Raw genomic sequence first — 15,842 nt, forward strand, 5'->3', positions numbered from 1 at the left:
TTGGGAAAATGATTTAATATCCCTGGTTTGCCTCAGTTTGCCAATCTGAAAATAGAGTCTGATACCTGTTCTAATTTGGTATTGATATGAAGCTCAAAATTAGGGAACATGTATGAAAACTCTTTGTAAGCTGCAAGGTATTACATTACTGCGAGAAATTGTTATTACTGATTTAGAGCATCAACTATTGTCCTTAGAAGGCAAGTCTCTACGGTCCCACAGTTAGATGCACTGGGCACTTAGGGAACAGTTGAGGAATATTGGGACCCTAGGCAATTAAAAGAGAAGGTATATAGAGAAGGAAGAAAAGACTTACGAATGGAGTTTGGAGCCTCCATGTTATCCAAACTTAAATGTTACCTGGACCAGCATTGAGGCAGGGTCCTCTCCCAACAAACAGCCCTTAAGAACCAAAAGCAGAATGGTGGGTCTCAGGTGCTTTTGTGCACTGATAGCATAACAAATTGAATAAATTACATCCTACAGTTATTCAGACCTGGCATAACTGCAGCCCAGGCCCTGCCTTCTGGTTAGCAGCAACCACCGGCATGATCTTTGCACTTCTGGGAACCTGGCTAGATAGGCAAGAGTGAGATTGGAAGGGGTAGGCCACATGCCTCCAGTTAAAACCTGATATAAGAATCCAGACTCAAAATGGGTGATAACCCAGAGGTTCCAAATTTAGTTCCACTCTTCTAATCACCTTCCCAGTCCCCTATCCTCACTCCCTAGTCTGGTACCTTTATTTTGCAGAAGTAGTTGAAGTGGGCTGAATAATACATGCTAAAAGGAGTAATATCTTGCTTTTTTCCTTCTGTTATTAAAGCAGTAGAAACTGCCACAAAGGAAAGGCTAAAAAGCAATAAACCTTAGCACAGTATCTTCTGAGAGCTTTTAAAAAGTAATACACTCTCACCTCCCCCCACAGATTCAGAAGTTCTGAGGTAGGGCCCAAGAGGGGACAGTCAGCTTCTGGGACGGTGTTTGTTAGATATGGTTAAAGGACCTTCTGCATCAAGATCACCTAAGGAGTATGTTAAAATACAGATTCTTGTATTCCACACCCCAGAGTATTGATTCAGTAGGCTGCAAATCTGCATTTTAACAAGCTCTCAGAGGTTTTATACACATTACCTTTAGAGAAACCACAGCCCCAAGAGGTATCTGTGGGATGTATGAAGGAAACTTGGTTAGTGGAGAGAGCGAGATCAGGGAAGATAGCCTCTTAACCTGGCTTGATTCAAATCCCCTCTCTCTGCTGCCTCTTTCTCATCAGAAACTTCCCTTCATTTTTCCCCCTCCACTTTCTAATTCCCATTCTTTGCCTTGCACTCACACTGATATACTGCTGTCTCCTGAGATTACTCTGGAAACTGCCATAAAGATGATCTGTTCCAACTCTTTTATCTTACAGATATCAAAATTGAGGCCCAGAGACATGACTAAGATCATCATACTGGTTAGTACCTGAAGCAGTATCAACCCTTTGGACACCTAACCCAAATATTTTCAACTACTTCAGGCTGCCTCTCATCATTCAGCTGATGCTAGTAAGCTCCTTTCAGATACTGGAAAAGCAGCAGTGTTTTGAAATTACCTTCGAAATAGCCTCCCACAACACTGTCTTCAACGGGAAGCAAGGTTCTGCATTTTAAACTTGCCTTAGTTTCTTAGGTTCCAAAGCTGTTTACATTGGTTACCAGGCAACCACCTCTTTAGAATTCCATGAGTCTACTCACAGAACCTATGGGTTCAATCGGGAATATCTTGAGCTATTTATTAAATTTCCTTCTTTGTAAACTGAGCTTTGGGAAATTGCACTGTGTTTACTGATTGGTGGAAAAATGGATTTCTTGGTCATCCTTTGAAAAATAGACCTCTAGGTCTATGCAGCTCAATATTTTTTCCCCCACAGGGGTTCCTATGTCCTGCTGAGAAAGAGGCAAAGCAGGGAACACATAAACACCCAGCTCTGGCATGCTTCAGATGACCAGGCTCATAGAACAAATGGTAAAGCAGAATGAGTCTGTCTTTGGTTTCCATTCCCCTTTCATCTCCTTTTACACAGTTCAGTTCCATCTCTCCTGCTCCCCTAATCCTGGCTGCATTATTAGCCAATAACTCTATTTTTACAAGAGGACTCTTCAAGTCTTGTATTTCTAATAGTAAAACTCCAGGCCCACAGAAGACTGGTGTTCAGGAGTCCCCTTGTGAAAAGAACTAACTTGTCCTGGCAGCAGGGAAAATTTCTGGGTGTAAAGTTCTGTCTGTCTAGTTGACCTGGGGCCATGCTACTCAGGTAGTCACCATCTCTTGCTGACCAACCTGAGCACTGACTTTAATGCCTGGGCTCAAGCTGTGCTCAGACCCTGAGACCCTCACAAAAGGGTGAAAGGGCATGTTCTCTGAGATGAGAAGAATGAGGACTTAAAAAATTGAATATTAAAACCCTGGTTAAGGCTCCTCAAAAAATTAAACAGAATTACCACTGGTTAGAAGGCTGAAGGCGCCTGAAGTACTTAATACTTAAGTTTGTAACAATCTCTTTTCCAACGTCTTCCTAATTCCCAATGATGGGGCTCCAAGGAACTACAGGGGCTCTTCCCAATCCTCCCTCTCTTTTTTTTGTGAGGAAGATTATCCCTGAGCTAACATCGGTTGCTAATCCTTCTCTTTTTGCTGAGGAAGATTGGCCTTGGGCTAACATCTGTGCCCATCTTCCTCTACTTTATATGGGACGCCGCCTCAGCCTGGCTTGACAAGTGCTGCGTCAGTTTGCATCCGGGATCCGGGCCTGCAAACCGCGGGCTGCTGCAGCAGAGCGTGCAAACTTAACCGCTACACCACCGGGCCGGCCCCCCAATCCTCCCTCTTAATTGGCTCAGAGAAACAACTCTCCAGATTGGGAATGAATCTGTCTCTGTACTTACTGACACCAGAGCCATACTCTCAGTGCTCAGCCCCATTACTATAAAGCAGCCCCTGCCTTGGAGTACTGAAACAGTTCAAATAGTGGAGATCTCTAATAAACCTCAAAAGCTTCCTGTCTCTGAACCTATTCCCTTTTGATTACGCCCTTTGAGAGATACCCACCCTTTTCTAGTTAGCCCCTCTGTCCCCATTCATTTATTAGGTTGAGACTTAGAAAAGTATCATGCTGGGATCTCATTCTCCCAAAATGGGGAAATAATTCTGGAATTTGATAGTAACAGTCAAAATTGCCAACCAAGTGAATTAAATGACCTTTTAACATCTTTTATTTGCTCATCTCTGACGGTACTAGAGCTGATTCTGGAGACACTGATCACTTGTCCCCATTGAATCAGCTACCACCCTCCTTATGGGCAAAATCTCCAAGTGATATTGGTGAAATTCACAGCGCACCTCCCATCAAGATTCAAATAAATCTCTCGAAACCTCTACCCAGAATTAATCAATACCCTATAAGTAAAGAAGCCTTTCAAGGTATAAAGCCCATAATAGAGGACTACAAGGCTTATAGCCTCATTATCTCTTGCTCTAGTCCCTGTAATACTCCTGTTTTACCTGTGAGAAAACCCAAGGGCCGAGGGTGGAGGTTTGTCCAGGACCTCTGAGCAACAAACAACATTGTTATCCCTTAACACCCTGTTGTTGCTAACCCTCATACGCTGCTAACATCCGTCCCAACTGAAAGCAAATTCTTTACTGTAATTGTTTTAGGCAGTGCATTCTTTGCTATTCCAGTTGATGAAGCTAGCCAATACCTTTGCCTTCACTTGGCAAGGAAAACATTCACCTGAACAGTAATCCTTCTACTGAGAGAAGAAGACTCTCTACTGAGAGTCCTTCTTATTTTTCACAAATCCTGAAGGTTGATCTGGATGACATCAAGTTTCCTAAGGGCCCTACTTCATTGCAACATGTGGACAATTTGCTTCTTTGCTCTCCTTCCCAAGCCTCCTCATAGGAAGACAGCATCCATGCTAAAGCTTTTAGCCTTAAAAGGACTCAAAGGTCGCCAAGGAGAAATTGCAGTTTGTTCAAACCCAGGTTTAGTTTTTAGGGCATCTGATATCAGAACAAGGGCTATGCCTAGATCCAGATAGGCCTCATGGTATCCTAAATTTCCCAAAACCCGAAACTAAGCATCAACTGCAAGGTTTTCTTGGGCTAGCTGGTTATTGTTGAAATTGGATTCCAAATTTCTCTCTTTTGGCCAAACCCCTGTGTGTTTTACTGAAGAACAACCACCGTGACCCAATTTTATGGGAAGAACAAGATGACATAGCCTTTAAAGCCTTAAAGGAGAGTTTAATGAACCCACCTGCCCTTGGGCATCCCAATTATCAGCTTCCCTTTTTCCTTTTTGTATGTGAAAAGAAAAGGAATGCCTTTGGGATACTCACCCAAAAATGTGAGGACCACCATCCACCCATAGGGTATTATAGCCACCTAGACCCTGTGGCACAGGGATATCCACTTTGCCTTAGAGCCATTACTGCAAGGGCCCTTTTGGTTAAGGCCACCGAAGAAATACTTGTAAGATCCTCTTTAACCATCTTTCTGGCTCATGCAGTAGAAGCCCTCCTGAATTCTCATCACACTCAACATTTTTCAGTCAGCCGCCTCACTTCCTATGAAATTCTGTTGCTAACTGCTCCTCACATAACTCTTTCACGTTGTAATAACCTTGACCCTGCTACTCTTCTCCCCTCCGTTACTGATGAAATCTCGCATGACTGCTGAACACTGACAGATCACCTCCTGACTCCTCATGATGATCTGCAGAAAACTTATTTGAGTAACACCAACTTTTCATGGTTCACTGATAGTTCTTATTTAAAAGGTGACGACGGCTGGGGCTGGCCTGGTGGCGCAAGTAGTTAAGTGTGTGTGCTCCGCTGCAGCGGCCCGGGGTTAACCGGTTCGGATCCTGGGTGCGCACTGATGCATCACTTGGCAAGCCATGCTGTGGCGGCGTCCCATATAAAGTGGAGGAAGATGGGCACGGATGTTAGCCCAGGGCCAGTCTTCCTCAGCAAAAAATGAGGAGGATTGGCAGATGTTAGCACAGGGCTGATCTTCCTCACAAAAAAAAAAAGGTGACAATGGCAAATATTGTGCTGGATATGCAATATCAACACCCTTTGATGTAATTGAAGTGGGACCTTTGCCTTTGGCTATTATAGCCTAACAAGCCGAGTTATACATACTCACACAGGCCTGCACCCTAGTTAAAGGAAAAACTGCCATCATTTATATTGACAATAGGTAAACTTTTGGAGTGGCTCATGATTTTGGGATGTTGTGGAAGCAGTGTGGCTTCCTTACTTCCAGAAGAGAAAATTAAAAACGGCCCTTATGTTCAGGAATTATTAGATGCTATACTTTCACCTGCTGCTTTAGCTATTAGTAAGATACTGGGGCATTCTAAACTTGACTCTCTGGAAGCTAAAGAGAATCACCTGGCTGACACTTCTGCAAGGAATGCTGCTCTTAAAGGACCCAACAGCAGCCAAACCTCTGTCATGGTCCAAAGGGATATTTCCCCAAATGATAACTTAGAAAAACTGGCAAAGGAAGCCCAACAATTGGCCTCAGAAAAGGAAAAATAAGGTTAGAAATTCAACAATGCTAGGTTTGATAAAAAGAGAAAGCTCTGGTTTGGACCAAATAACAACTCGGTCCTACCAGAGACTCTAAAATTCCCACTCCTAACCACTGTACATGCATTAAACCACCTGTCCACTGACAAAATGATAAACATTCATGAATCAATATTGGTGAGGAAATATAAATAAGGCTGCAAAAAGCACCTACCTCACATGTCCCACCTGTCCAAAATACAATCCAGGGAAGCCTGTTTGCACTGCTCCTGGACATTTTAAATTACCTAATGGGCCATTTGAGGTTTGTCAAATGAATTTCATACAGTTGCTCCTGTCTCATCTGTCTCATGGATATAAATATGTTTTAGTCGTGGTCTGTATGTTTTCTCACTGGACTGAAGCCTTCCCTTTTATTTATTTGTTTATTGGTGAGGAAGATTGGCCCTGAGCTAACATCTGTTGCTAATCTTCCTCTTTGCTTGAGGAAGATTGTCCCTGAGCTAACATCTGTGCCAGTCTTCCTCTATTTTGTATATGGGACGCTGTCACAGCATGGCTAATGAGTGGTGTGTAGGTCCGCGCCTGGGATATGAACCCTAGGCCGCTGAAGCCGAGGGTGCTAACTTAATCACTATGCCACTGGGCTGGCCCCTGAAGCCTTCCCTTTTATTTATTTATTTATTTATTGTACACTTTATTTATTTTTATTTTTTTGTGAGGAAGATCGGCCCTGAGCTAACATCCATGCCAATCCTCCTCTTTTTGCTGAGGAAGACTGGCCCTGGGCTAACATCCGTGCCCATCTTCCTCCACTTTATATGGGACACCGTTACAGCATGGCTTGACAAGCGGTGTGTTGGTGCACACCCGGGATCCAAACCGGCGAACCCTGGGCTGCTGCAGCAGAGCGCGTGCACTTAACCACTTGTGCCACCAGGCCGGCCCCCCGAAGCCTTCCCTTTTAGATAGGCTACTGCCTCTTCTATGGCTAAAGTCCTTTTAGAAAAAATTATCCCTGCCTGGGGAACCCCTCTGAAACTTCATGGTGATTGACGAGCCCATTTTACTGGTCAGGTGCTCTGACAAGTCTGCTGTTTGGTTGGTTTCACAACACTTGCACTGAACTTACCACCTTCAATCCTCTGGTTTAGTAGAATGCACCAAAGGCATTATTAAGACTCAATTGGCAAAATTTGTAGAGACCCTCCAAATACCTTGGCCAAAAGCATTGCCATTGGTCCTAAATCTCAGATCCACCCCCTTTGGAACTCATAAGCTCTTACTCTTTGAGATAGTCACAGGATGCCCAAAGCATCTAGCTCCTGCTGCTTTTGATCTGCAGCTGATAAAAGGCGATATACTTCAATATTGTAAAGGCCTAATTGCTTCTATCAAAAATAACTATATTCTAGTACAGCAGTCTTTTCACAGTGTGCTCCAGGGAGACAAAGACCTTAAGCATCACACCTTGCAACTTGGAGAGTTTGTCTATTGGAAAAGACACCTCCAGAAAGACTCTCTTCAACCTCTCTGGAAAGGCCTCTTATCAGGTACTGCTAACTAACCCTTGTGTTTCCAAACTCCAGGGGATAGACTCTTGGACTCACGTGACACATCTAAAGAAAGCACCAAATCCTGATTGGACCTGCACACTATCTGGTAACCTGAAGGTAAAGATTTCCTGGAATTGAAGCACATGACATCTGATGAGACAGCTTCCCAAGATATCCAAACCAGGACTAGTAGAAGGATACAAACTTAGATAGGAAATGCCTGAGAGGTCTCCCTCCTACCGCTCCTGTTACACACATGTGACCTTAGTAGGTTTCCATCTGTTCATTTTCCCTCTGACATGGGACACGACACCCATGAAAGGTCATTCCTGGCATCAAGGGGCAAAAGGCTGCTGAATCTGGAAAAACCTGACTCTTGATCAGCCATGCTTTCAGAGAAAGATCTTAAAAGGGGAAAATGTGAAAATTAATAACAGAAACCTCGTTTAAAATGGAATCAGGAGGCAAGAAGAGAGAACTCTCACCCACGTGCAACTCAACACACAACATAGACTCCAACAGGAAGAGATGTACCTTGCATGTCGGACAGGAAGTGATACTACCCCAGCAGAAGGAAGAAATTCCCCAGCAACAGCTCAGCCAATGAGAGACTGCCATAACTCAGTCAATGAAAAGCACTACACTTCCAATGGACTCTTCGTTTACAACAGGCCCTCCCAACTTCATAAAAGAATGTTTCTCTCCTTTGTTTCTCTGGACTTGCGTGTAGTTCTCCCTAGCCACATGTCCCGAATTGCAATTGTTTGCAGTTCTCGAATAAACCCATTCTGCTGATAAAATAACTGGCTGCTTATTTGTTTTAGGTCAATACCCACGTGATCCAGCAATTCCACTTCTGGGTATATACCCAAAAGAATTGAAAGCAGGGGCTCCTACAGATATTTGCAGGCATATTCACAATAGTCAAAAGGTGGAAACAACCCAAATGTCCATCTTTGGATGAATGGATAAACAAAATGTGGTATATACATACAATAGAATATTACTCAGCCTTAAAAAGGAATGAAATTATGATATATGCTACATATATGGATGAACCTGGAAGATATCATGCTAAGTGAAATAAGCCAGACACAAAAGGACAAATAGTGTATGATTCCAGTTATATGAGGTAACTAGAATAGTCAAATTCATAGAGACAGAGGAATAGTGATTTCCAGTGGTGGGAGGAGGGAGAAATGGGGTATTATTGTTTAGTGGGTACAAAGATTCAGTTTGGGTGATGGAAAAGTTCTGGAGATAGTGGTGATGGTTGCATGACAGTGTGAATGTACTTAACTATAAACTTAAACATGGTGAAAATGCTAAATTTTATGTTTGTCTAGTACCACAATTTTTTTTAAAACAACCTGTTTAATTATAAAAGCTATACTTTTTTTCTGATAGAAATTCTGGACAAAGAAGAAAATTAAAACTACCCGTAATACCCCAAAGCCTAAGAAACAACATTTTGGGGTAGTTTTTGACTAGTCTTTTTTTTTTTTTTATTTAGTGTATTAATATATTTTCTTAAAAGTTATACATACTATTCTCTACCTGCTTAAAGATGTCATGAAAATTTTCTCATATTTTTCTGCTATATCATTTTTAATGGCTACATCTCTTCTGTTATCACTGCATCACGATTAAACAAAATTTATATTGCTCGTTTCTAACATTTCCTCTGTTAAAACAATGATATGATAAGCATCCTTGTAGCTAAATATTTTCACACATTCATGAATATTTACTTAGGAGAAATTCCTAAAAGTGGAATTGTGAGTCAAAGAGAATGCATCTTTAAACATTTTTAACCAGATTGCTCTGAAACAGTCATACCAGTTTATTTACCCACCAACAGTATACGAGTGTCTGTTTTCCAAATCTTCTCCAACATAGGACATCATCCTGTGAGAAACAAAGCATAATGGTTCAGAGGACAGGCTCTGGAATCCGACTGCAAAGGTATAAAGCCCAATATAGCACTTTCTAGCTGTGTGATCTTCGGTAAATCAGATCCTCTCTCTGGGCCTTAATTTTTTCAAAACGTTCTTGTGAAAGAATTAAGAATTAGGTATTATTTATCTTCTTTAGTTTCTGAGGCTCTTGTGCACAAAATATACTGTGAAGTATCCCACAGAACCAGTACAAAAGTAATTAGAGCTACAGGGTGTTGCATGATTAATGACCAGCAGGACATGAGGACATTTGGAACTATAATTATTAATGGGTGTGAGTTACTCAACAAAGTGATAAAACTCAATTCCAGTCCTGCACTCCTGTTAGCCATTGAGTTTGGTGACTGGAGACTTTGCTAGGTGCCAGGTTCAGAGCCAACTCTGCTCAACCCCTCTTTGCACGGGCCAGAAAGCTTCTGAGAGGCAGAACTAGGAAATTCTTTCCCGACATAAAGTGGAGGCTTTTCATTAGAGGAAACCTGAAGCAAGTTCGTCCGTGTCTGTTTCCGCTCTTCCTTTTAAAAATGTAGGCCACTGATTGGCAGGACTCTGGCTCGCCAAGCTCATCTCATTAGCCGCTTAGCGTGCAGATATGCAGCCTGCCGCCAGGTGCTCTCTGACCAGTTTTGAACTTTCTCCACAGCCCGTTCAGTTGAACCGAGGGCTGAAATCAAGACGCAAAATGGCGTCTCCCGCTGTCCTGCGAGCTGCCGGACTCGGCCAGTGGGGCCTGAAGAGCTGGGCGCGGTGGCCGGTCTCTCGGATTCATGCCCGAATGGCGGCGACGGTGATCCTGGAGCCCGCAGGCCGCTGCCGCTGGGACGAGCCCGTGCGCATCGCCGTGCGCGGCCTGGCCCCGGAGCAGCCGGTCACGCTGCGCGCGTCCCTGCGCGACGAGAAGGGCGCGCTCTTCCGGGCCCACGCGCGCTACTGCGCCGACGCCGAGGGCCAGGTCGACCTGGAGCGCGCGCCCGCGCTGGGCGGCAGCTTCGCGGGGCTCGAGCCCATGGGGCTCCTCTGGGCCCTGGAGCCCGAGAAGCCTTTGCTGCGGCTGGTGAAGCGGGACGTGCAGACGCCCTTCGCCGTGGAGCTGGAGGTGCTCGACGGCCACGACGAGCCCGAGTGCGGGCGGCTGCTGGGCCGGGCGGTGCACGAGCGCGACTTCCTGGGGCCCGGGGTGCGGCGGGAGCCGGTGCGCGCGGGCCGGGTGCGCGCCACGCTCTTCCTGCCGCCAGGTGAGAGAGCCGCTTCCCCAGCTTTCAGCCAGCTTTTCTCGTGTCTCCTGGCTCTACCTAGAGGAAGGAGGTAGCTCCCAACTTTCCGGAGGTCCCTGGGGCCTTAAAGTATCAAAGACACAGGAATGAACTGTACGTCTCGGTGGAGAGATGGTTCTGCTGCTCCAAAACTGAGAGGCCAGTTAAAAAACATCCTAAGGAAGGGAAAAGACAGTTGTATTAAAAAATAAATTTATAGGTAGTTTTAAGTTTTTAATGTTTAAGTTTCTCAATTTTGCAACGTTGCTTCTAACTCCCACGTATATTAAGGTTTAAGAAAATCACCATGAAGGAGGAAGGCCCCTTGCTATCAACTGGAAATCTGAAATTATTGGATAATTTTACCATTACATAAAATGCAATTGGCCAATGAAAAAATAGAAAGATGCTTATCCTCATTAGGAATCAGGGAAATGCAATATAAAACTACACCATACATTTCTTACCCTCAAAATTTGCCAAAATTTAGAAGTCTAACATTACTAATTGGTGGCAAGTATGTGGAGGAAAAGGAACTCGCATACACTGCTAAAGGAATATAGTTATTCATCTCCTGGAAACAATTTGTTTTTACTTAGAAAGTTGACTATGTCATTCTACTCCTGGTACCTGTGCACCAAGAGGTATTGTTTGTAAGAGCCAAAACAACTGGAAACAGCCCAAATGTCCATCAACAACAGAACTGATAAATAAATGGAGGTATATTTACAGCAGCAAAAGCGATTGAACTGCAGCTGCAAGAATCACCATGGATGATTCTCAAAAACAGTGTTGAGTGAAGCAAGTCCCAGAAGAACACATTCAATATTCCATTTAGAGAAAATTCAAAAAATAGGCAAAATAAAATACTGTTTAAGGTACAGACAGAAATGGTAATACCGTAAAGAAAATCAAGAGAATGATAAAATCCAGGAGAGCGGACAAGGAGGGAAGGGGCAGAGGGACTCAAGGGGCTTTGATGGCTGGTTCTCAGTTATATCTTAATGTGTGGGGTATAAAGTGTTTGCTTTCATATTATTTAGGTTTTGCATGTTAAACATAAACTTTTGATGTAAATGGTGAAAATGTCCGACAAATGGAATCATACTGAGTATGTAGCCTTTTGAGTCTAGCACAATGCATGTGAGATTCATTCATGTTGCCCCATGTAGCAGCAGTTCCTTCTTCTTGCTTCTTAGTAGGACCCCTTATATGGATGTGCTACAGTTTGTTGATTCATTCACCTGCTGAAGGACATTTGGGTTTCAAATCTTTGGAGATGATGAACAAAGTTACTACAGACACTTGCATACAAGTTTTTGTGTGAACACAACTTTTCCTTTCTCTTGGGTAAATACCTAGGAGTGAGATTGCTGGGGCAAATGGTAAGTGTATGTTTCACTTTATAAGAAATTGCCCAGCTGTTTTCCAAAGTGGCTGTATCATTTGGCATTCCCACCAGCAACGTATGAGGGTTCCAGTTGCTCCATATCCTCACTGGCATTTGGCATTGTCAATTTGGGGGGTGGGGGGAGATCAGTTAACTGTTTTCATTGTCTGTATGTAAATTATTTTTAATCTCAAAAGTAATACATGCTCTTTGTATAAATCTGTGGGGCTTTGAGGCTCTGAGTGTAGAGGGGAATGTGGATTTAGCCTATGCCACTGTCTGCATCTTTGAAGACCAGAGGACTGTCACCATGTCTCATTGTCAATAGAAAACTTTGACATCACCAAGTAGGCAAAAGATGGCTTTTGACACCACTACAAAGAATTTCAGAAAAAGTTCATTTTTGTGCTTTGTTTCTCCCAAAGAACCTGGGCCCTTTCCTGGGATTGTGGACATTTCTGGAGCTGGAGGTGGCCTTCTGGAATATCGAGCTAGTCTACTGGCTGGGAAGGGTTTTGCTGTGATGGCTCTGGCTTATTACAACTGTGAAGACCTCCCCAAGAGTGTGGAGACCCTCCACTTGGAGTATTTTGAGGAAGCTGTGAACTACCTGCTTAGTCACCCTCAGGTTGGAACTTCTCTAAGTTTTATGGTCTACGTATCAGGTCACCTCATAAATGCTCTTGGTTTTCACAGAACTTGACAAATTCTTGATAGCCACTCCCTAACCCCAACACACACTACCTTTTACAGTCACTTCTCCTAGACATTTTCTCTATAATCATAGAGTACTCTAATATATTTCCTGCTAGTAAAGATGTTCTTAGTAGGTTTTATGGAATTTTAAGCTCCACTATTTTATAGTATCTCATAATGAGCCCAAACATATTTCAGAAACCTGGGTTTGACACAGGAAGTGGAGGGAAAGGGGAAGGGAATCATTGTCTCCAGAAGACGCAGTTCGAATGTTGGTGTTAACAACCTTCTCTTCCTTGTGGCCCCTCTAAGAGCACAGTATTAAGTTTTAAAGGAAGAACCTGGTGGCCCAAGAACCTGGGTACTAGGAAATGTTTTGAGGGTTCTAGGCTCAGGGTATCAGATGCAGAAGATAAACCTTGCTTATTTTAAAATTTAGTCAGAGCTCACAGTGAATGGAAGCTTTGAGCTCTTAGAAAAGGTGATACGGTGTAGTGGAGCCAGCACAAGATACAGATAGAGAAAATTTAAATTTGAGTTTTGATTTGCCAATTACTAGCTCCAAGACCTTGGGCCTGTGTTTCCTTCTTGGAAAAATTGGGATGATAATAATATCATTTAATTCCTAGTACTTTTATGAGGTATAAGTGGTTGAAACCAGTCAAAAGTGCAGTTGAAGAAGCCACAAGAAAAACAATACTGCTGTTGAGAGGTCATCAAATGGCCATTTGTAATAGAAGATTTTGGTGACTGAGACGAGCAGTCTTTGTGGCATGGTGCAAACCCAAATGACCTTGGAAGGGATTCAGTAGAGAATGGAAGACAAGAAAGAGAACAACTGCAGACAAACTTTTCCACAAATTTTGGTGAAAGAGTGTAGAAAACTAGGGCAGAGTGGATGTGGGGTCAAGGGGTTGTTATTTAGATGTCAGAGGTACTAGAGGATGAAGTCCACTGATGGGAATGAGCTACTAGAGAAGAAAGTTATGAAGGAGAGAGAGAGAGGAAGTATTTGCAGAAGCAAAGTCCTTGAGAATGAGAATTGATGGGATCCGAAGCCAAGCAGAGGGGTGCCCTTAGATAAGAACAGAGATACTTCTTTGGAACCAGGAGAGAAGGCAGGGAGCTTGAGTTCATGTGGATCTAAGTAGATCTGGCAGAGGAAAATGAGGAAGAATTCCTACTAGATAGCTTCTGTCTTCTCCATGAAGGATAAAGAGCTGAAAGTGAAGGTGAACAGGAGTTAAAGGATCTTGAGGAAGCAGGAGAAGGTGTGGAATGGTCTTTTGGAGACGTGGAGAGCAAACATATCAGTGAAGTGTGGCAGGATCGATAGGCAATATGGATGCTGATTTGACATTTGTGGTCATGAAATGAAAGTAAGACCTGTTGGCACAAATGTGTATTTTTTCCTCCAGCAATGTTCATTTGCACAAATGCAGGCCTAGAGGAGGTGAACAGGTGGATTTAACCAAGGCTAGCACTTTTCCAGGCAAGTATGACCAAAGGAAGAGAGGTATTAATGGAGTTCAGAGTGCTTGCAAGGGAGTGATGATAACAATGAAGCTTGGAATCTAAGCTGGATGAGGTGGGAGGTGAGAACATGACAGAGGTATTGATAGTGAAAAAAGTGGTAGTCAAGGTTTCAAGGAGGTGGAAATGGGCAGTCTAGAATGGCTAAACTGGAAGTATTTAAGATGGTGCTGAGAGAGTAGAATGCTTGAAGCTGAGATTTTGGAGGTGATGTACTCACTGATGATCACTCAGTTTAGGTTATGACAGTGGGAGTGGGTGGCTGAGGTGGGGTAAAGAAAAAGGTCATTGGAGGTATGGAGGTCAAGGAATTGAGAGAGCAAAGTATTTAGTAGATCATCCACATGGTTGCTGAAGTCACCAGGAATGGTGATGGAGAAATCATGGAAAGGAAGATAGGAAGAATGAGTAAATATCCCAAGGTTGCAAACTTGGTAAAAGGTAGAGCCCAGATTCAGGCTCAGTTCCACCTGACTTCTAATTCCAGGCACTACTCCTCACACTGCACTGGTGACTTATTCTCCTTTATCCTCCATCCTTTTCTCAGGTAAAGGGTCCAGGAGTTGGGCTGCTTGGGATTTCCAAAGGGGGTGATCTCTGCCTCTCTATGGCCTCGTTCCTGAAGGGCATCACTGCCGCCGTCATAATCAATGGCTCTGTGGCCAATGTTGGTGGAGCCTTACACTACAAGGGGGAGACACTGCCTCCTGTAGGTGTCAACCCAGAGCGCATCAAGGTGACTAGAGATGGCTTTGCAGACATTTTGGATGCCCTGAACAGCCCTTTGGAAGGACCTGACCAGAAGAGCTTCATTCCTGTGGAAAGGGCTGAGAGTGCCTTCCTGTTCCTTGTAGGTCAGGATGACCACAACTGGAAGAGTGAATTCTATGCCATTGAGGCCTCTAAACGCTTACAGGCCCATGGTAAGGAGAAGCCCCGGATCATCTGTTACCCGGGGACGGGGCACTACATTGAGCCTCCTTACTTCCCCATGTGCCCAGCTTCCATGCACACCTTGGTGGGCCGTCCTGTCATCTGGGGAGGGGAGCCCAGGGCTCATGCCATGGCCCAGGTGGATGCCTGGAAACAGCTCCAGACTTTCTTCCACAAACACTTGGGTGGTAAGGAGTTGGGGAGACTCTCTTGAAAACCAATTACAGTAGTCGCCCCAGTTCACCAGTAGTGAACACGGTTTCACTCTCTGCAGTTTCAGTCAACCATGGTCTGAAAATATTAAATGGAAAATTCGAGAAATAAACAATTGATAAGTTTTATATTGCATGCTGTTGTGAGTTATGTGATGAAATCTTGTGTCATCCTGCTCTGTTCCACCTAGAACATGAGTCATCCCTTTGTACAGTGTACCCATGCTGCATATACTACCCACCCATTAGTCACTAGTAGCCTTCTCAGTCTCAGATTGGCTGTCCTGGTATCGCAGTACTTGTGTTCAAATAACCCTTATTTTACTTAATAATGGTCACAATGTGCAAGAGTAGTCATGCTGGCGATTTAGATATGACAGAGAGAAGCTGTAATGTGCTTCCTTTAAGTGAAAAGGTGCAAGTTCTCAATAAGGAAAGAGAAAAAATCATATGCTGATTGCTAATATCTACAGTAACTTTTATTACAGTACATTGTTATAATTGTTCTATTTTAATATTAGTTATTGTTGTTAATCTCTTCCTGTGCCTAATTATAAATTAAACTTTATCATAGGTATGTATGTATAGGAAAAACCATAGTATATGTAGGGTTCTGTACCAGCCACGGTTTCAGGCATCCACTGGGGATCTTGGAATGTATCGGATAAGGGGGCAGTACTGTTTTTGAAGGTTTGCAGGGTGAGACTTTACTATATGCTAAGG

At 43.5% G+C, this 15,842-nt stretch overlaps 4 protein-coding genes across 7 annotated transcripts in view; 3 read left to right on the forward strand and 1 right to left on the reverse strand.

Moving 5' to 3' along the window:
- Window positions 1-7,970, forward strand: part of RIOX1 (ribosomal oxygenase 1) — a 34,014-nt gene extending 26,044 nt beyond the window's left edge. The window contains exons 5-6 of the transcript XR_009223709.1: window positions 1,415-1,459; window positions 7,178-7,970. The gene's annotated coding sequence lies outside the window, so the exon portion shown is untranslated. The remainder of the gene's footprint in view (window positions 1-1,414; window positions 1,460-7,177) is intronic.
- The window catches only part of HEATR4 (HEAT repeat containing 4), a 53,591-nt gene extending 43,926 nt beyond the window's left edge, over window positions 1-9,665 (reverse strand). Inside the window, exon 1 of the mRNA XM_058567303.1 lies at window positions 9,000-9,665. Within this exon, the coding sequence (XP_058423286.1) occupies window positions 9,000-9,041 (42 nt within the window). The 5' untranslated portion in view covers window positions 9,042-9,665. The remainder of the gene's footprint in view (window positions 1-8,999) is intronic.
- Window positions 1-15,842, forward strand: part of LOC131420905 (peroxisomal succinyl-coenzyme A thioesterase-like) — a 202,085-nt gene that overhangs the window by 30,140 nt on the left and 156,103 nt on the right. The window lies entirely within an intron of this gene.
- On the forward strand, window positions 9,678-15,603 carry LOC131420903 (acyl-coenzyme A thioesterase 1-like). Of its 4 annotated transcripts, XM_058567293.1 has the most exons (4): window positions 9,678-10,337; window positions 12,171-12,373; window positions 14,522-14,710; window positions 14,829-15,603. In XM_058567293.1, exons 1-4 carry the CDS (start codon window positions 9,695-9,697, stop codon window positions 15,135-15,137), a joined length of 1,344 nt encoding a protein of 447 aa, XP_058423276.1. In that variant the 5' UTR covers window positions 9,678-9,694; the 3' UTR covers window positions 15,138-15,603. The 4 variants fall into 4 exon arrangements, with proteins under 4 accessions (XP_058423276.1, XP_058423277.1, XP_058423275.1 ...); XM_058567294.1 differs by lacking the exon at window positions 14,522-14,710; XM_058567292.1 differs by having other exon boundaries at window positions 14,522-15,601.

The sequence above is a fragment of the Diceros bicornis genome, chromosome 24 (genome assembly GCF_020826845.1).
Source record: "Diceros bicornis minor isolate mBicDic1 chromosome 24, mDicBic1.mat.cur, whole genome shotgun sequence".
NCBI classification, from domain to species: Eukaryota; Metazoa; Chordata; class Mammalia; order Perissodactyla; family Rhinocerotidae; genus Diceros; species Diceros bicornis.